This window comes from Nerophis ophidion, linkage group LG28 (assembly GCF_033978795.1).
Source record: "Nerophis ophidion isolate RoL-2023_Sa linkage group LG28, RoL_Noph_v1.0, whole genome shotgun sequence".
Taxonomy (NCBI): domain Eukaryota; kingdom Metazoa; phylum Chordata; class Actinopteri; order Syngnathiformes; family Syngnathidae; genus Nerophis; species Nerophis ophidion.
In genome coordinates this window covers 27,700,068-27,722,327 of record NC_084638.1, presented here as the reverse complement: position 1 = coordinate 27,722,327, position 22,260 = coordinate 27,700,068, and the positions used below count along the sequence as shown (strand labels likewise).

The following is a 22,260-nucleotide window of genomic DNA, read 5'->3' as shown; positions in this document are numbered from 1 at the left end:
TAGAGTGATATGTTTATTGTGTTTACACTATTCTTCAGTGAAGACTAAGAGTAATTACTACATTGTTTTGGGCATAGTCAGTCAGTGAAACTGGAGCTGTGAACTCTTAATTTAGAGCAGTTGGACAGTGGACAATATTGTGTTGTTTTTGTGGTTTTTGTCCCTGCCCACAGTTGTTTCCAACATATGCTGACAGTAAAAAAATAACTGAAGTGAACTTGAATTGTTTGCACTTTAAAACGTTTTTTGTTTTTTTTATTGGATTTAGTTATTTTTCAGGGTCTTCTAATTTATTTTTAATTTATTCTATTCAATTGTATATTTATGTTGGTATTAGTGGTTATTTTGCACTTTAAATATAACATTTTGTTTTTATTGGATTTGTTGAGGTAATACTCTTATGTTGAAGGTTAAAATTTATGTAACCAATTGGTTAATAATAAATGGGTCGGTTTTTCCTATACCTACTCTTGCTGACTATTGTTTTCTGTTTTAACACTACAACATCAGTAACAGTAACATCACTTTATCAAGCCTTTTCTAACATTCTACAAAACAAATAAGGAATAAATATATGTATGATTCGTGCCTATATCGTATCGTATTAATATCGGTATCGGCAAATACTCAAGGCTACAATATCGGTATCGTATCGGAAGTGAAAAAGTTGTATCGGGACATCCCTAATTACAAACACCGGGTCTCAGCTCTGTTATTTTCCGTTTTTTTGACTATTTTTTGGAACCTTGGAGACATCATGCCTCGACGGTGTGTTGTCGGAGGGTGTAACAACACTAACAGGGAGGGATTCAAGTTGCACCACTGGCCCGAAGATGCCAAAATGTCTGCCGCCAGACCCCCATTGAATGTGCTGGAGTGTCTCCACATTTTACCGGCGATGCTAAGGCAGACATGGCACAGAGATGTATGGATAACCTGCAGATGCATTTGCAACGATAGTCAACGAAATCACAAAGGTGAGTTTTGTTGATGTTGACTGCCAGCTAATCGATGCTAACATGCTACGCTAATCGATGCTAACATGCTATTTACCGGCGGTGCTAAAGCAGACATGGCACAGAGATGTATGGATAACCTGCAGATGCATTTGCAACGATAGTCAACGAAATCACAAAGGTGAGTTTTGTTGATGTTGACCGCCAGCTAATCGATGCTAACGTACTACGCTAATCGATGCTAACATGCTATTTACCGGCGGTGCTAAAGCAGACATAGCACAGAGATGTATGGATAACCTGCAGATGCATTTGCAACGATAGTCAACAAAATCACAAAGGTGAGTTTTGTTGATGTTGACTGCCAGCTAATCGATGCTAACATGCTACGCTAATCGATGCTAACATGCTATTTACCGGCGGTGCTAAAGCAGACATGGCACAGAGATGTATGGATAACCTGCAGATGCATTTGCAACTATATTACGTTTCCTTCCACCCACATTTAATGCGAAAAAAACACTTACCAATCGACGGATTTAAGTTGCTCCAATGTCAAAAGATGCGAAAGTCCTGATCGTTTGGTCCGCACATTTTACCGGCGATGCTAACGCAGCTATTCGGCCATGCTATGGCTATGAATAGCATCAATAGCTATTCGCTCAATAGCTTCAGTTCCTTCAATACTTTCATACTCCAACCATCTGTTTCAATACATGCGTAATCTGTTGAATCGCTTAAGTCGCTGAAATCCTAGTTTGAATCCGAGCTAATGTCGCTATATCTTGCTGTGGTATTCCCATTGTTTGTTTACATTGGCAGCACTGTGTGACGTCACAGGGAAATGGCCAGTGTCTTCGCAGAGAGCGAAAATAAGGCACTTTAAAGCTTTATTTAGGGATATTCCGAGACCGGTAAAATTTTGAAAAAAACTTCAAAAAATACAACAAGCCACTGGGAACTGATTTTTATTGTTTTTAACCCTTTTGAAATTGTGATAATGTTCCCCTTTAAGGCTCGCCACAAGGATATTTTTTCGAAGATAAGTTACAAATGCTGTTAACATAATCGACAAATGTCATAGTAAGCTAATACATTATAATAATAATAATAATGGATTAGATGTATATCGCGCTTTTCTATTGTTAGATACTCAAAGCGCTCACAAGAAGTGGGAACCCATCATTCATTCACACCTGGTGGTGGTAAACTACATATGTAGCCACAGCTGCCCTGGGGTAGACTGACGGAAGCGTGGCTGCATATTTGCACCTACGGCCCCTCCGACCACCACCAATCATTCATTCATCATTCATTCACCAGTGTGAGCGGTACCGGGGGCAAGGGTGAAGTGTCCTGCCCAAGGACACAACGGCAGCGATTTGGATGTCAATAGGTGGGAAGCGAGCCTGCAACCCTCGGGTTTCTGGCACGGCCGCTCTACCCACTACGCCATGCCACATTAGTACGTTTTCCACATACTCCTGGCGCAAATAGGCTGCTAACTTCAGGCTCAAGTTAGCTTTTGTTACGCTAACGTCAATTCAATATGTGTGTGTTACTTTAGCAGCATGTTTATATTCAGTGACGGTGTGGTTATCTCTTTGTGAGTACTTCTTTCAGCACGTAACTTGATATGTTAAACAGGTCCAGTTACTGTTATACGTAGAGTCTGCTAGCTTTATTAGTACAGATACAGATATGAAATTGTGATATTAAGTTTGTTCTTGTTATGAGACAAGCCCTCCTCTAATTCATATTAAACACTGTTGTTGTTGTTTTTATTTATTGAATTTACTAGTGTTTACAGTATTTACAGGGTGGTCTATTTTGTTCCAAAAACTTAAGAGCATGTTTGTTTCATACTTTCAAGTATGTACAGTATAACTCTCTGGTATAACTTACAACCTACCTCACTGTACCTCAGGAATTTATTTATTATTTTTATTACACGGTTTGCACAAATAAAAGATAGAGTGGGGTTGTATGATATCTGTTGTATTTGCACTGGCAGACAGGGCCAAGTCGAGCATTAGTGTTCCTCAGCCATCACTCATATTTTGAGCATGTTTATGTTCATTGTACTTTAACAAATTCTGAGAAATAAAGCCACAATTGCTGGCCGGGATCTTCAGCTCTCACTGGATCGGTTCGCAGCCGAGTGTGAAGCGACCGGAATGAGAATCAGCACCTCCAAGTCCGAGTCCATGGTTCTCGCCCGGAAAAGGGTGGAGTGCCATCTCCGGGTTGGGGAGGAGACCCTGCCCCAAGTGGAGGAGTTCAAGTACCTAGGAGTCTTGTTCACGAGTGGGGGAAGAGTGGATCGTGAGATCGACAGGCGGATCGGTGCGGCGTCTTCAGTAATGCGGACGTTGTACCGATCCGTTGTGGTGAAGAAGGAGCTGAGCCGGAAGGCAAAGCTCTAAATTTACCGGTCGATCTACGTTCCCATCCTCACCTATGGTCATGAGCGTTGGGTCATGACCGAAAGGATAAGATCACGGGTACAAGCGGCCGAAATGAGTTTCCTCCGCCGTGGGGCGGGGCTCTCCCTTAGAGATAGGGTGAGAAGCTCTGCCATCCGGGAGGAGCTCAACGTAAAGCCGCTGCTCCTCCACATCGAGAGGAGCCAGATGAGGTGGTTCAGGCATTTGGTCAGGATGCCACCCGAACGCCTCCCTAGGGAGGTGTTTAGGGCACGTCCAGCTGGTAGGAGGCCACGGGGAAGACCCAGGACACGTTGGGAAGACTATGTCTCCCGGCTGGCCTGGGAACGTCTCGGGATCCCCCGGGAAGAGCTAGACGAAGTGGCTGGAGAGAGGGAAGTCTGGGCTTCCCTGCTTAGGCTGCTGCCCCCGCGACCCGACCTCGGATAAGCGGAAGATGATGGATGGATGGATGGATGAATGTTTTTCTTTTTTTTAGCTTTTTTGGAGTAATGAACCCTGTTACCACTTTATCTGTGTGTAATACACAATTCTTGGATCAGAAATTCTCTGTTGGGTGGAAATTTTATATGTCTAAAACCATTCGTTTATTGTTATTATTTGTGAAAATAGCAGATCTGCAAGCTTACAATGGGTTGAACTTATAGATCTGCTGTGTGACACTGCCCAACAGCAATCTCCAATACTTACTGACCTAAATTAATTTGTTCAAAGACTATACTTATATACTCATATTATACTTTTTATTCTTTTTTTTTGGACTAAAACTAGACTAAAACCCTTTTGAGTTTTCGTCGACTAAAACTGGACTAAAACTATCACTTATAAAAGTGACTAAAATGTGACTAAAACTAATAAGCATTTTAGTCCAAAAGACTAAGACTAAATGTAAGATGGTTGTCAAGAACAACATTGATTCGGACTAACAAATAGCTGATATGAAAGAGAAATATGTTTTGATTTTAAAGATGTGAGTGCATCAATACATGGGTCCCTGGATCAGTCAAAATGTAATATAAACCGGCTGAATACAAAGTTATTTATGGGTTGAATGTATCTGCTACACTGCTGGAAGCCATTTGTGCTCAGTGTCTCAGTGAAATGTAAACAAGTTGAAGAAGAAGAAAAGACAAAATGCGACACAGAGACTTAAGTCAAGTTTGGAAGAAATTTATATTTAAAAAAAAAAAGGACTTAATGCAGAGGCTGTAGCACGACTAATCATCACAAACATGGAGAGACTGGCGATGAGAAGGCTTGTATAAGGCAACGACACGGATATTCAAGGCATTTATCAAGCAAAAACTAACCATAGCATTAGCTTGAGACAAAGTTATAATGTTATTACTTGAAACTGTAGTCTTGGAGAGAATGAGGGACATCCTAAGTACTTTGGCGCCTCTGTACAAGATACCAAGTCGAAAGCATTTGACCAACAAATGTATGGCAAAAGTGAAAATTAAATAATCACTTATTATTACGAGAGGCGCTTTCAAAGGGCTTCAAGTGTAATGTAGTGAATAGAATGACATGGTTCTCTTTATCATGTCAAAAAAGCAACACAAATACTTGTTTGCTAATCTCTTATAAAGTGTATTTATTTGAAGATAAACAATGCGACATTTATCAAATTAACCTACGATTATTTAAAATGTAAAATGAAAGTCTACACACTCTTGGCATTCTCTCGATGAGTTTCAAGAAGTAGTCACCTGAAATGGTTTACTTAATAGGTGTCATAGTTTTGATGCCTTCAATGACAATTTACAATAGTCATGTCAATAAAGAAAATGCATTGAACAGAGAAAGTGTGTCCAAAGTTTTGGCCTATACCAGGGGTAGGGAACCTATGGCTCTAGAGCCAGATGTGGCTCTTTTGATGACTGCATCTGGCTCTCAGATAAATCTGAACTGACGTTGCTTAACACGATAAGTAATGAATAATTCCAATTGTAATCACAGTGTTAAAAATAATGTTCAAAATATTAAACATCCTTGTGCATTCTTAATCCATCCATCCGTTTCTACCGCACCTGTTCAAGAAGTTGCGTTGATGGTAAGAAGTTATTTATTTATTATTGGTTAGTGTGGGGCTTGCCCTCCTGCGGGTTCTACAGACCACCAAGCACCGACATGAGACCCTGTTGCAGGGTTACAATATTTTCATTTTTCAATAAGTCTCTCAGTTGCTTTGCAGCAATTGTCTTTTTCTCTTTCGTTCTCGCTCGCGCTCTGGCTCCAGCACCAACCCCGTCTCTCCTCCTAGCTAACGCTTATAACATATGATTAGGTAACAAGGCCCGGGTGGGCCGTCTACGCACCTGTCACTGATTTCGAGGCCGGTCCTGGCAACACCCCGCTTCGCTGCAGGCCCGCAGGCCACGCCCCCTCCACAGTTAGCTTCAGAATAACAATGTTATTACAAACAATAAGAGACCTATTATACTCTAGAAATGTTTGTCTTACTTAAAAATGCACGCCTTTAATTGTACTCAGGGTTAAAGAAAATATTTTACGGCTCTTACGGAAATACATTTTTAAAATATTTGACTTCTTGGCTCTCTCAGCCAAAAAGGTTCCCGACCCCTGCTCTACACACTCTTGGCATTCTCTCAATGAGTTTCAAGAAGTAGTCACCCGAAATGGTTTACTTCATAGGTGTCATAGTTTTGATGCCCTCAATGACAATCTACAATAGTCATGACCATAAAGAAAATGCATGGAAAAGAGAAAGTGTGTCCAAAGTTCTGGCCTATACCAGAGGTAGGGAACCTGTGGCTCTTTTGATGACTGCATCTGGCTCTCTGATAAATCTGAACTGACGTTGCTTAACACGATAAGTAATGAATAATTCCATTTGTAATCACAGTGTTAAAAATAATGTTCAAAATATAAAACACTCTCATGCATTTTTAATCCATCCATCCGTTTTGTTCAAGAAGTTGCGTCGATGGTAAGAAGTTATTTATTTCAGGGAAGGCGTGGCGCAGTGGAAGAGTGGCCGTGCGCAACCCGAGGGGCCCTGGTTCAAATCCCACCTAGTACCAACCTCGTCACGTCCGTTGTGTCCTGAGCAAGACACTTCACCCTTGCTCCTGATGGGTGCTGGTTGGCGCCTTGCATGGCAGCTCCCTCCATCAGTGTGTGAATGTGTGTGTGAATAGGTAAATGTGGAAGTAGTGTCAAAGCGCTTTGAGTACCTTGAAGGTAGAAAAGCGCTATACAAGTACAACCCATTTATTTATATTTATTATTTATTATTGGTTAGTGTGGGGCTTGCCCTCCTGGGGGTTCTTCAGACCCCCAAGCACCGACATGAGAGCCTGTTTCAGGGTTACAATATTGTTTTATTTTTCAATAAGTCTCTCAGTTGCTTTCCAGCAATAGTATTTCCAGCCCCAACCCAGTCTCTCCTCCTGGCTGCTGCTTATAACAGAGCGACAGGTGATTAGATAACAAGGCCCAGGTGGGCCATCTACGCACCTGTCGCTGCAGGCCCGCAAGCCACGCCCCCTCCACAGTTTGCTTCAGAATAACAATGTTATTACAAAGAATGAGAGACCTATTACACTCTAGAAATGTTGGTCTTACTTAAAAATGCACGTGTTTGGTTGTGTTCAGTGTTAAAAAAAATATATGGCTCCTACGGAAATATATTTAAAAATATTTTGCATTTTGGCTCTCTCAGCCAAAAAGGTTCCCGACCCCTGGCCTATACTGTACAAAATTGCCTCAAATCAGATTTAATTGTATAAAATCTTATCAAATCATAGTGTTTTCCATGTACAGTAAGTCGACATGTATCAATCGTCCCAAACTGTAAAGATGCAAACCTCTTGCATTACTTGTTTTTTTTTTGGGGGGGGGGGACAAAAGAGTGGTAGATTTCTGACACTTTTCCTCATCGTTGCTTGGTATTTCAAAGAGTTGCGGACAGTAGAACTAGCTCGTGGGTGTTTATCCTCCCTCTCAGCCCACAGCAAAGTCGTGTTACATCACGCTGAAGAAAGGATAATTTTGCTGAAGTAAACCAGCAGATCGGCTGTGCTTCCTTTTACTGCCCCGAATAGACTCCTTTAGCTGTTGGCATCTGGAGTATTATTGATTGACTTGTTTCTCTGCGCTCAGGTTCAAATGAAGTTTCTAGTGGAGCAGATGAGGAGGCCTGACTATATGGACGCATTGCAGAACTTCACCTCCCCGTTGAATCCGGCACATCAACTAGGAAACCTCCGGTACTGCAGACTCCCTTTGTAACTCACCTGAAAGGGTTGACATCTCATCAGTTTTGCAGGGGATAAATGTCTTTTAATTGCAGTAAAATCAAACAATGTGGAGCTATTCACTAGGGGTGTAACGGTACACAAAAATTTCGGTTCGGTACGTACCTCGGTTTGATTCATTTTCGGTACAGTAAGAAAACAAACAAATATGAATTTTTGGGTTATTTACCAAATTTGTAATCAATGGCTTGATCCTTTTAACATTGGGAACACTATAATAATTCTGCCCACGTTAATCCACATTAAACTGCCTCAAGTTGTTGGTTTGATTAAATAAAATGACAAAACCTTTCTTCTACCTATAAAAAGTGCAACATTAAACAGTTTCAAGTCAACTCATCGTGCTTGATTTATTACAGCATTTGGGAAGCCTGTTGTTGACTTTTATTATGTAAATGTTGTATTTTTGTCAACATGTGATAGCAGGGACCCTGCCATTCAAAACTAGGCTGCTACATTACATATGATTAATGTAACTATAGCTGAAAAATAGTACAATTGCAATAGGAGAGACTATTCATCCCTGAAATCTATGGAGTTCATGTGAAATAACCGACAGACAGGGCTTTGCTGCCCCTAACACACGCACACACGCGCACGCACAGCAAAATGAGCTAACGTAACGCTAAAAGCTAATTAGCCTTTACATCACCTCAAGCCAAAACTGTGAGCGAGCTGAACTACAGTTTAAGTTTCTAGAATGTCAACGGGCTCATAGTGATGTTTGTAATAGTTGTGACCGGAAAGTGTTTTTTTTTTATAATTTGGGGAGTGTACGATGTCCGCTGCTAAACACATGTCTGCTCGACAATGAAGCATTTACAACATGCGTTCTGATTACGCACTGCTGATTGGCTTTGTATGTAACCAATGAGATGGTTGTGTAGGCGAGACAATGCTGGGTGCTCACTGCTCAGACAGAGGCAGAAAGCAGAGCAGCTTGTTAAGATTTTAGGATATAAACTCGTTCGATACACCCTCGTACCGAACCGAAACCCCCGTACCGAAACGGTTCAATACAAATACACGTACCGTTACACCCCTACTATTCACTCCTTTTCCCTGCTTTTCATTCGCTCCCTTTTCAGTTTGGAGGAATGCCGAATGATGTCATCTGCCAAGCGACCTTTGTGGCTAAATTGGGAAAATCCAGATTTGATGTCAGAGCTCCTGTTTCAGAACAACGAAATCATATTTAAAAATGGAGATGGTGAGTTCTTTATGATGTTACCATATACAGTGCATCCGGAAAGTATTCACAGCCCTTACCTTCTTCCACATTTTGTTATGTTACAGCCTGATTCCAACATTTTTTAAATAATTTTTTGTCCTCAAAATTCTATACACAATACCCCTCAATGACAATGTGATAAGTTTTAATTTTTAAATTAAAATTTATTAAATAAATGTATTTAATACATTTATTAAAAATAAAAAATCACATGGACATAAGTATTCACAGCCTTTGCTCAATACTTTGTTGATGCACCTTTGGCAGCAATTACGAGCTCAAGTCTTTTTGAATACAATACCACAAGCTCGGCACACCTATCTTTGGGCTGTTTCGCCTTTTCCTCTTAGATAGTACTTTATGTACACCTTCAGGAGTTCCATCAGGTTTGATTGGAAGCGTTTGTTTACATTGAGGATGTCTCTGTACATTGTTGCATTCATCTTAGTCTAGTCAGGGAGGTTGACTAAGAACTTGATGGTCACGCTGTCAGAGCTACAACATTCATCTGTGGAGAGAGGAGAACCTTCCAGAAGGACAACCATCCACTAATGAGGCCTGTATTGTACAGTAGCCAGACGGAATCCATTTCTTAGTAAAACGTTTTCCAAAATGCACCCGAAAGACTCAGACCATGAGAAACAATGTTCTGCCAGGTGTCATGTTTGGAGTAAACCAGGCACCGCTCATTACCAGGCCAATACCATCCCCACAGTGAAGCATAGTGATGGTAGCATTATGGTGTGTGGGATGTTTTTGAGCGGCACAAACTGGGGAGACATGTCAGGATAGAGGGAAAGATGAAGCAGCAATGTACAGGGACATCCTGGATGAAAACCAACGCTTCGCTTTAACCGCAAAAAGATTTACAACAGAGCCAATAGTAGGAAATTATTTAAATATTTAGTTGATATTGTTACACTATCACCCTGTGTTTTTGTCTTAATAAAATTGTGATCAAACATTTTCTTGAAAATTTTATGTCTTAGCATTGGTATGAACAATACTGCCCCAGTGACTAAATAAATGGTATTGGAATGATACATAAATATGTAGTTTCGCCCAAAACTAATATGACAAAAAAATCAGAGCTACATTTTAAGAGAAGTGTTGATAAAACCATGTTACGACAGAAAGTAAAATACTATTAATAGTAATTTAGTAATAGTTTTGACAAAATACTACAATATACACGCAATATGTAATTGCACACGTTAGCAGCCAAATTAGGAGCATTTGTAACTCGTTTTGAAATGGCTCTATTATTTACATAACAAATACGTTGTGATATACCGTATTTTCCAGACTATAAAGTGCACCAAGATATAAGCCGCAAACACTAAATTATAGAAAAACTATTTTTTTTCCATATAGCCGCACAGGACACAAAGCCGCAGATATATATGTTGTGAAATTAAGTTATTTAGTCAGGAAGATTTTTGAAATGTTTATTTACGTACTTTTCCATACGTTGTCTGTAACATGGCAGGAAAACGGCAGATCAAACAATACAGATGTCATCGTCATGGACCCCCCAGCTGCAGAAGCTAGCTCCCCAATCAGCTAGACAGACTCAATAAGTCCAGGGTGACGTTTTGGTGAAATTACGAAACTGAAACAATATGCCATTGTATGTTAATAAACCTAACAAAGACACTTTTAAATACGTTAGCTCATGCGCTAGCTTCATTTTGAACTGCAACACTTGCAGTGAGCGAACTTGTCCAAAAACGTCGCCATAGCACAGGGGTGTCAAACTTATGGCCCGCGAACAGGTTTTTACCAGGTCTGCGAGATGAGCTTGCTATATATAAGAATGAGACAACATTTTTGAATGAAAGAAACTGCGGTTCTAGATGTGTCCACTAGATGTTGCAATAGCAATTCTTTGTTTCTATTTTTGATTTTGCTAAACATGTAAAAATAACAAAAAACGCATGTTAGTGCACCAGTCGAGGAAAATTAGCAAACTACATAAATAACATCCTGTAGTTCAATTTTGATACGTTTTTTTTATCTTGATAGATTGTAAATGAACACCAATGAGTTAGTTGACTGATGAACATTATCACATAATTTATTCAGAAAGTATAAATGACGACAAATGAAGGTGGAATACTATTAACCGCAACATGTAAGTGCCATCCATCTATTTTCTACCGCTTATTACCTTTGGGGTCGCTGGTGTCTATCTCAGCTACAATCGAGCGTAGGGCGGGGTACACCCTGGACAAGTCGCTGTTGAAAAAAAATATATAAAAATTTTAAGTTGTACATTTTCAGAATGAGCTTGTTCAATTTTCAAACAAAGAAAACAATCTGAAGTTGTTTTTATTTTTAAGTGATTGTGCCGTGATTTTACCACATATTTTCCCCCATGTGGCCCCCAATCTAAAATGAGTTTGACACCTCTGCCATAGCACAAACAATAAAACACCATTTCAATCCTATGCTTGGGTTTAATGACTATATTTAACACAAAACATTAAGGCCATTAGTGAAGAAAAATCTATAAATTAGCCGCGCCCTTTTATTAGCCGCTGGGTTCATTGTGTAGGAAATATGTAAAGGCTTATAGTCCGGAATTTTTGGTATAAGGTTGTCACAGGAGGCTGCAATATATATCACAATGTAGATTTTAGGCCAAATCTCTAGGGGTGTAACGGTATGTGTATTTGTATTGAACCGTTTCGGTACGGGGGTTTCGTTCGGAGGTGTACCACACGGACATATTAAGTAGCGTACCGCACGTTGTGTGAACAATGCACACCGAGGCACAACACACGGCATGCAACCAGCGACTGGGCTACAATAGACTGACAATACCTCCTCTTTTCACCAGATATGTCCTCTTTTGCGGGGCTGTCCGGGTGGAGTTTCTTAAATGCCTCAAATGTCCGGCATTTTAAGTTAGGGTTGCGAATATATTTTCAATGTACGTTCAGTTCAGGGCTAAGAATGGGTTAAAAACAAAACAAATTGTGCACGCAGCAACATTCGTGAGGGAGGGGCAGAGACAGAGAGAGCGAGAGAGTTATGATAAACGCGCATGCGTCGCGGGCTTCACGGTGGCAGAGGGGTTAGTGCGTCTGCCTCACAATACGAAGGTCCTGCAGTCCTGGGTTCAAATCCAGGCTCGGGATCTTTCTGTGTGGGGTTTGCATGTTCTCCCCGTGAATGCGTGGGTTCCCTCCGGGTACTCCGGCCTCCTCCCACTTCCAAAGACATGCACCTGGGGATAGGTTGATTGGCAACACTAAATTGGCCCTAGTGTGTGAATGTGAGTGTGAATATTGTCTGTCCATCTGTGTTGGCCCTGCGATGAGGGGGCGACTTGTCCAGGGTGTAACCCGCCTTCTGCCCGATTGTAGCTGAGATAGGCGCCAGCGCCCCCTGCGACCCCGAAAGGGAATAAGCGGTAGAAAATGGATGGATGGGCGCATGCGTCGCCAGGCTCTGCTTTTTACCCATAGATTTATCAGATTTTGTTTTTTATTATCTATAGCTGTGGTGTCAAAAGTGTGCCCCGAAAGCCATTTGCAGCCCACAACTAATGTTTTAAAGGCCCACGGCACATTCTAAAAATACTATTAAAATAAACAAAAACATAACAAAAGTGAAATAAAAAAGCTTGAAGGTGAAATTTAATTTAGAAAAAGTTGCAATGTGGACTAATAAAACAAAGCTGTTTTTTTTCTTTCAAACTGTCATAATATTGAATCAAAATCAATGTTATTATGAATTATTGACCTCTCCAAGGTTCCGATAACTTCACATCAAATATTCCACTAAGAAAAATATTTCTGGTGCAAGATTTTGCAAATTTGGTAAATAAATAACCCAAAATTTTATATTTTGTTGTTTTCTTACTGTACCGAAAATGAATCGAACCGTGACCTCTAAACCGAGGTACGTACCGAACCGAAATTTTTGTGTACCGTTACACCCCTACAAATCGCCCATTTCTATTACCATATGTTTTCTTTGCTGTGGCATTCATCATCTTCTTGTTTTATTTGGAGTTCATAAAGACCAAATGCATATCTGCTTATGCTGTACTACGTGTCACCAAACTGACTTTGACAGTTCTCCATAATGCATCATGCAGTTATAGAAGCGCAGTTGTTAATTGGTACTCAATTTGCTGTCTGTCCTTGTCTGGCTGTGCCACTGCAGATCTGAGGCAGGACATGCTGACGCTGCAGATCATTAGGATAATGGAAAACATCTGGCAGAACCAAGGCCTTGATCTCAGGTAGGCGCTTATTTTCACCGTGACAGCAAGGATGCAGGTGCTCATTAATAGGCTGCGGAGAACTTTAATGTTTTTTGCTCTACGCCAGGGGTCGGGAACCTTTTTGGCTGAGAGAGCCGAAAAGCCAAATATTTTAAAATGTATTTCAGTAAGAGCCATATAATATTTTTTTTAACACTGAACACAACTAAACGCGTGCATTTTTAAGTAAGACCAACATTTCTAGAGTATAATAGGTCTCTTATTCTTTGTAATAACATTGTTATTCTGAAGCTAACTGTGGAGGGTGCGTGTCCTGCGGGCCTGCAGCGACAGGTGCGTAGATGGCCCACCTGGGCATTGTTATCTATTCACCTGTCGCTCTGTTATAAGCAGCAGCCAAGAGGAGAGACTGGGTTGGGGCTGGAAATACAATTGCTGGAAAACAACTGAGAGACTTATTGAAAAATAAAACAATATTGCAACCCTGAAACAGGCTCTCATGTCGGTGCTTGGGGGTCTGAAGAACCCCCAGGAGGGCAAGCCCCACACTAACCAATAATAACTAAATAACTTCTTACCATTAACGCAACTTCTTGCACGGATGGATGGATTAAAAATGCATGAGAATGTTTTATATTTTGAACATTATTTTTAACACTGTCATGACAAGTGAAATTATTCATTACTTATCGTTTTAAGCAACATCAGCTCAGATTTATCTGAGAGCCAGATGCAGTCATCAAAAGAGCCACATCTGGCTCCCGAGCCATAGGTTCCCTACCCCTGCTCTACGCCATGGGTCCCTAACCCTTTGAACGCAATCGACCAGTCGATTTTTGGGACCCTACCTAATACGATTAAAAAATATTTATTAATATGACATCAGTGACACCCCCCAGCGGAAAATTACCAACAGACCCACTTTCAAGCAAGCATTTCCACACCTGAACACGCCCACACGTCGCTGCCTCTTCAGCCTCTCTTCCCGCAGCTCTCCACACTACGGCCACACCCCCTGAGAACGCAAACGCAGGTTTCATGACGTGCTCATAAATCATCGAGCTGCAACAATGCATTAAAGTACCAGTGGAAGAACAAGTTGCCTCTATATTAAAGCTATTTTCAATTGTGATAAAGTCCTTTATTTTTTGTAATGCAACTAAAAACATGAACATGTCATACAATCTGGATTCATTACACAACAACTGAAATATTGCAAGCCTTTTATTATTTTAATATTGCTGATTATGGCATACAGCTTAAGAAAACTAAAAAAATCCTATCTCAAAAAATTAGAATATTTCCTCAGACCAAGTAAAAAAAAAGATTTATAACAGCAAAACAAAATCAAACATTTGAAAATGTCAATTAATCAATCAATCAATCAATGTTTATTTATATAGCCCCAAATCACAAATGTCTCAAAGGACTGCACAAATCATTACGACTACAACATCCTCGGAAGAACCCACAAAAGGGCAAGGAAAACTCACACCCAGTGGGCAGGGAGAATTCACATCCAGTGGGAGGCCAGTGACAATGCTGACTATGAGAAACCTTGGAGAGGACCTCAGATGTGGGCAACCCCCCCACCCCTCTAGGGGACTGAAAGCAATGGATGTCGAGCGGGTCTAACATGATACTGTGAAAGTTCAATCCATAGTGGCTCCAACACAGCCGCGAGAGTTCAGTTCAAGCGGATCCAAGACAGCAGCGAGAGTCCCGTCCACAGGAGACCATCTCAAGCGGAGGCGGATCAGCAGCGTAGAGATGTCCCCAACCGATACACAGGCGAGCGGTCCATCCTGGGTCCCGACGAGCGGTCCATCCTGGGTCTCGACTCTGGACAGCCAGTACTTCATCCATGGTCATCGGACCGGATCCCCTCCACAAGGGAGGGGGGGACATAGGAGAAAGAAAAGAAGCGGCAGATCAACTGGTCTAAAAAGAAGGTCTATTTAAAGGCTAGTGTATAAAGATGAGTTTTATGGTGAGACTTAAATGCTTCTACTGAGGTAGCATCTCGAACTGTTACCGGGAGGGAATTCCAGAGTACTGGAGCCCGAACGGAAAACGCTCTATAGCCCGCAGACTTTTTTTGGACTCTAGGAATCACTAATAAGCCGGAGTCTTTTGAACGCAGATTTCTTGCCGGGACATATGGTACAATACAATCGGCAAGATAGGCTGGAGTTAGACCGTGTAGTATTTTATACGTAATTAGTAAAACCTTAAACTCACATCTTAAGTGCACAGGAAGCCAGTACAGGCGTAATATGATCAAACTTTCTTGTTCTTGTCAAAAGTCATTAAATTAAGTCATCTCCATAGAGCTTTACAACAGATGAAAGTCAGCTGCATTGACTCTGGACTTGATGAAACACAGTGGACCAAAACCAGCAGCTGACATGCCTCCCCAAACCATTGCTGACTGAGGGAACTTCCATTTTCTAGAGTTCAGGAGTGGCTTGACCATGGGAATACGACTATTGAAGCTGTATCTGTTAAAAAGCTCTATGGAGATGATTTCATTTTCCAGCATGATCTGGCACCTGTCCACAGTGCCAAAACCAGCAGTAACTGGTGTACTGACCATGGCATTACTGCCCTCCATTGGCCTGCCAACTCCCCTGACCTGAACCTCAGAGAATTTGTGGGTTATTGTGAAGAAGAAGCTGAAAGATACCAGGCCCACTAATGCAAATGAGCTAAAGGCCGCTATTGAAGCATCCTGGGCATCCATAACACCTCAGTAATGCCACAGGCCGATATCCTCCATGCCACGCCGTATTGATGCAGTAATCCGTGCAAAATGATTCCCAACCAAGTACTGAGTGCATTAATTGACATTTTCAAATGTTTGATTTTGTTTTGCTGTTATAAATCTTTTTTTTTTTTACTTTGTCTGAGGAAATATTCTAATTTTTTGAGATATGATTTTTGAGTTTTCTTAAGCTGTACGCCATAATCAGCAATATCAAAATAATAAAAGGCTTGCAATATTTCAGTTGATGTGTAATGAATCCAGAATATATGACATTTTCATGTTTTTAGTTGCATTACAGAAAATTAATGACTTTATCACACTATTCTAATTTTCTGAGACAGTCCTGTCTGTATATCTGTGTGTTTATATACATATGTATATGTATATATATATATATATATATACATATATATATATATATGTATATATATATATATATATATGTATGTGTGTATATATATATATATATATGTATGTGTGTGTGTGTGTGTGTATGTATATATATATATATATATATATATATATATATATATATATATATATATATATCAGACTTATGACACCAAAGGACTTCCAAAGTTTGCGAATACATAGATATGATAAAAATAGTATCAATCTCACATAGATTCCCAAGCCATTTTGAGAAATGATGAGGAAGCCAGTCACGTGGTCGCGTGACGTCGCGCTAGTAACCAAAGATCCCTTTCCCATCAACAACAATGCTAATCAAGCAGACTTTGTGAGAGCCAATAAGTATTACTTCTGGAAAAAATTATGACATGGTAACCAATATTTTTGAGCCGGAACACAGAGGATGAGCAAAAAGTTTTAGAAGCCGAGTGATGGATGCAGTTTCACTCAACACTAGAATCTGCAGCATTGGTAGGTACTAAACATAAAAACAACAATAGCAAGACAGAATAAAACAAACACTTACTGTAATATTTCTATTCTCGCTGGGATGCGGACCAACAGGATGCTCACATAAGTCCGTTTAGATAAAGATTCAATCGCAATCCTCACGAAGGGTTAAAAAAAGTTCCTGCAAGAAGCATCGTGTGGGGTCTTATTATGCCATCTCGGGATATCAAAGTCGACCAGCCTGTCAGGCTATGGCCACATGTGTCTACTATCAGGTGAGAGATGCATGAATTATAATCGAGAATTTACTTTTAGCAAGTTTGAAACGCAGCAGAAGCAGCCGTCGGCTCAGTGTGTTAAAAATAGCAATGTAAGTTAGCATATGCTCACTGCTAATACTCCACCGCTAAAATAGTCAGTCTGCATTTGGGTTTTTAATAACATTATCACTCATATTTGGTTAATTTTAAGGTCACGTCATGTAAATGGAATATAGTTGGCAGTTTCTGGATGTTTTTAGATGGAGTATGTAAGTATATATAGTACATATATATATATATATATATATATATATATATATATACACTTGTATACAAGTGATTAAAGGATACTAATAATTACAATTTGAAAGTGTTCTTTGGTAAATGATAACTTGAAAGGATAGTATTCACTTCACCTGTGATTTACTGCAAAATGTTTGTAATAACAAGCAAAAAACACAAAATAAACATTGGGAGGAAAAAAGTGCTCTTTACCCCCACAAGACATACAGACAAAGAAGCATAACCGTGGCCCTAAAACCAGGTACGGACCAGCGCATGGGTAACCTGTACTGTTGTAAGTACAATTATACAGTACAGGCCAAAAGTTTAGACACACCTTCTCATTCAATGTGTATTCTTTATTTTCATGACTGTTTGTAGATTGTCACTGACGGCCTCAAAACTATGAATAAACACATGTGGAGTTATGTACTTAACAAAAAAAACCCTGAAAACATGTTTTATGTTCTACTTTCTTCAAAATTGCACACTTGGTATTCTCTATGAGCTTCAAGAGGTAGTCACCTGAAATGGCTTTCACTTAACAGGTGTGCTTGAAGCTCATCGAGAGAATGCCAAAAGTGTGCAAAGCAGTAATCAGAGCAAAGGGTGGCTATTTTGAAGAAACTAAAATATAAAACATGTTTTCAGTTATTTCACCTTTTTTTTGTTAATTACACAACTCCACATGTGTTCATTCATAGTTTTGATGCCTTCAGTGTCAATCCGCACTGTAAATAGTCATGAAAATAAAGGAATCGTATTGAATGAGAAGAAGGTGTGTCCTGTACTGTATATATGAACAAAATGACATTTGTCAGCTATTAGCATATATTACCTCAGTCAAACATGGCGGACATCTTTGTTACAAGATACTGCAGTAGCAAACAGTAAAGATGCGGTACTTCTGCACGGCACAATCTGTTTTAATGATGAAAAAAAAGGTTTGTGATGTCAATCGAGATTGGAGGATATAAAAAAATGAATCGTGATGATTGTTTTTGCCATATTGCCCTGCCCTTCTATATCCTTTACTTTTTGCTCCTTCTTCTGCTAGGATGCTTCCCTACGGTTGTCTCTCCATTGGTGACTGTGTTGGTTTGATTGAAGTGGTGAGGAATTCTCACACCATCATGCAGATCCAGTGCAAAGGAGGCCTAAAGGGGGCACTGCAGTTCAACAGCCACACACTGCACCAGTGGCTTAAGGATAAGAACAAGGGAGAGATGTGAGTGGCTTTATTTGTAATCATGACGATGCAGTTGTCAGGACAAACAACCTCATTTCAATGCACATTATTTAATTTTAGGTATGACCAGGCCATAGATCTGTTTACACGGTCATGTGCAGGCTATTGTGTTGCCACATTTATCCTGGGCATAGGGGACAGACACAATAGCAACATCATGGTCAAAGATGATGGACAGGTAAAGGTCACACATTTAAATTGATTAAGATGTTCTCTGTTGATGGTGTGTCGCATTTCATTGAATAATCTTGTTTATGATGCACCACAGCTTTTCCACATCGATTTTGGCCATTTCCTTGACCACAAAAAGAAGAAGTTTGGATACAAGAGAGAACGTGTGCCCTTCGTGCTGACTCAAGACTTCTTGATCGTCATAAGCAAAGGAACGCAAGAGTGCACCAAAACAAGAGAGTTTGAAAGGTACCACTAGTGCCCAAAATGAGTCAGTGTTCAGTGAATTATAGGGATAGGTGCTGTATTTGATACTTATAAAGGCACCGGCCGAATTGCATCTGGGTATTGACTCACGTAAAAGCAAACAATGCCATATTTAGATACCCTTGTTGCATGGGACGTCACGTCCGGTTGCAGACTCGGGCGGCTCAAACCCTTTGCAGGCAAACAAGCGTTCAAGCGGTACTTAGAGCGGACTCAGCCGCACTGCTTTTAGGTACTGTAATTTCCTGACTATAAAGTGCAGCAGTATATAAGCTGCACCCACTAAATAAATAAAAAAAATACCAATACATTATCTACAAATGTATAGGTTGTCAAAAACACCTATTTACAAAGAAATATTCTTTAAATGTTTTTTACATTCCTTAATTTTTTCCAAACGGTGTCTGTAAATCGGCAGTAAAATGGCTGATCAAACAAAACAGAGGTCCAATCTGCGAAACAGACTCAATAACTTCACGGTGACATTTTGGTGAATTTACTGAGGAATTTGTCAAACTGAAACCAAACGAGGCAAATGCCACTATATGTTGGTAATACCAACACAGACACCTGTAAACCTGTTAGCATAATAGCTGATGCTAATGACGCTAGCTTTATTACATTACAATAGCACGTACAGATATGCATGAAAACACTCCTACAGACGTTACACATGAGACGGTTTAGTACATGGTTGTCAAACTCTGGCCCGCGGGCCGAATCTGGCCCACCGTGTAATTTAATTTGGCCCTTGAGGCAATATCAATTAAGCATTAGAGCTGGCCCGCCGGTGTTATACTGAACAAAACTGTAACACCGCATTCACCGGTAATACTCATACTTGCCAACCCTCCTAGTTTTCCTGGTAGACTCCCGAAGTTCAGTGCCCCTCCCGAAAATCTCCCGGGGCAACCATTCTCCCGAATTTCTACCGATTTCCACCTGGACAACTATATTGGGGGCGTGCATTTAAGGCACTGCCTTTAGCGTTCTCTACAACCATGTCGTCACGTCCGCTTTTCCTCCATATTAACAGAGTGTCACATAATATTTGTGGCTTTATACACACACACACACACAATTGAATGCAAAGCATACTTGGTCAACAGCCATACATGTCACACTGAGGGTGGCCGTATAAACAACTTTAGCACTGTTACAAATATGCGCCACACTGTGAACCCACACCAAACAAGATTGCCAAACACATTTCGGGTGAACATCCGCACCGTAACACAACAGAATATACCCAGCACTCCTTGCAGCACTAACTCTTCCGGGAAACTTCCAGCAAACTGACCAATAATTAACGTTTTATTCATGCATTTTCTCTTGCTACTTCAAGGCTTGAATGTTTAGTTCATTCATTATTGTTATTTTATTTTCAAATGTATTATTAGCCTGTGGAAAAAATGTGATATTTACCTCAGAAGATTGCAAATAGAAAAAAAGGCTTAACATTTTTATTTAAATTTTATTAAATATGCCATTGATATTTTTTAAAATATTATTATTATTATTTGAAACTGGAATTTGCATGTCACTAAAGTTATATAAGCCTTGCTTGTTCAATATTTAATGCAAAACTTGTTTGGGTCCCTATTAAAAAGTTAATTTGTTCAACCTTGCCCGCGGCTTTGTTCCGTTTAAAATTTTGGCCCATTCTGTATTTGAGTTTGACACCCCTGGTTTAGTAAGTAAGAATTGTTTCAGTTATATTTTAAAACTTTGCTTTGCTGATTGATTGAAACGTGTATTAGTAGATTGCACAGTACAGTACATATTCCGTACAATTGACCACTAAATGGTAACACCCGAATAAGTTTTTCAACTTGTTTAAGTCGGAGTCCACGTTAATCAATTCAATGGTAAATTCATGCTGGGAGTGATGAATGAAGAATCCATACGAGTATAAATGCTATGGACGATTAGAAAACTGAACGGCACTTCTACTTCAAGCTTAAAGCTTTCAACAGCAGGAATTCACATTCACTCAGCACTACATGCAGCGAGCAAACACGTCCAAAAGATGGGGCCATAGCACACAAAATAAAACACCATTTAAGTGTCTTTGCGTTTTATGCTGAGAAAAAAATTATAAAATAGCCGCTCTGTTTTATAAGCCGCAGGATACAAAGTGTAGGAAAAATGTAGTGGCTTAATGCCTGGAATTTACGGTAATGTTGCAATTTTCCATGTCAGCATAGAAAATATGCCTGATAGAAAATGCTCAGACGTATACTAATTCTCCACTTTTTAAAATGTACTAGCTTGATGCAAAATTACATTGGATAATTAGCAATCCAACGTGGTAATAACAACTACAACTTAGGTTATACTTACAGTATAAAACACATTTTGGGCGCAACAAATGAACAGATTCAGCTTAATGGCAAGACTACTTCTGATTGGACAAATACCGTAGCCCATACACCACTTTCGTCTAATAACTTGGAATTGCAACTGCACACAAAGTTTTCTTGCTATAACAAACTTTCTGGCTATAACACACATCAGAATTCAGCTAGCTTATGTTGCCATGCTGTACAAAATCTCCAAGGGGCCTTCAGAATCCACAATGCAGGCGCCTGTGCACTCTGAGTGGACACATACAGTGATAGACAGTTGCAATAGCCAATCGGATCACGAGTTGTTGTCAGTAAGGCCTTCTAGATGGCCTCACGTTGAACGTGACATTTACGCGTCCTGTGATTGGATATTCATCGGGATTGTTAGCGGATGAATTTGAGAACACACAGAGTTGAGAGACAGTTGCAATAGCCAATCAGATCACAAGTTGTTGTCAGTAAGGCCTTCTAGATGGCCTCGAGTTGAACGTGACATTTACGCGTCCTGTGATTGGATACTCATCGGGATTGTTAGCGGATGAATTTGAGAACACACAGAGTTGAGAGACAGTTGCAATAGCCAATCAGATCACAAGTTGTTAACAGTAGCCTAGCTAAGTAGCCTGATGTTAACGAAACTGATTGGATACTCTCTTGTCATTCCAAAGTGAAAATCAATTCACAAGTTTCAATTTAGCAGGAAGCAGGAAGTGTTGCGCCGTAGCCAGACTCGTAGCCAGAAGGAGAACAAAACGTTGATTAAGTGGCAGATCTATATTTGCAAGGCCATTTTCAAGAAGGATATTTAAAGACCTACTGAAACCCACTACTACCCACCCCGCAGTCTGATAGTTTATATATCAATGATGAAATATTAACATTGAAACACATGCCAATACGA

The 22,260-nt window shown here is 40.1% G+C and overlaps 2 protein-coding genes across 5 annotated transcripts in view; both read left to right on the top strand.

Annotated features, from left to right (window-relative positions):
* Positions 1-22,260, top strand: part of LOC133545263 (BMP/retinoic acid-inducible neural-specific protein 3-like) — a 1,164,151-nt gene that overhangs the window by 508,744 nt on the left and 633,147 nt on the right. The gene's annotated exons all lie outside the window — the stretch shown is intronic.
* LOC133545094 (phosphatidylinositol 4,5-bisphosphate 3-kinase catalytic subunit alpha isoform) overlaps positions 1-22,260 on the top strand; it is a 95,551-nt gene that overhangs the window by 56,803 nt on the left and 16,488 nt on the right. Inside the window, exons 15-20 of the mRNA XM_061890429.1 lie at positions 7,532-7,638; positions 8,775-8,896; positions 13,094-13,172; positions 18,382-18,552; positions 18,634-18,751; positions 18,842-18,993. Of these exons, the coding sequence (XP_061746413.1) occupies positions 7,532-7,638; positions 8,775-8,896; positions 13,094-13,172; positions 18,382-18,552; positions 18,634-18,751; positions 18,842-18,993 (749 nt within the window). The remainder of the gene's footprint in view (positions 1-7,531; positions 7,639-8,774; positions 8,897-13,093; positions 13,173-18,381; positions 18,553-18,633; positions 18,752-18,841; positions 18,994-22,260) is intronic.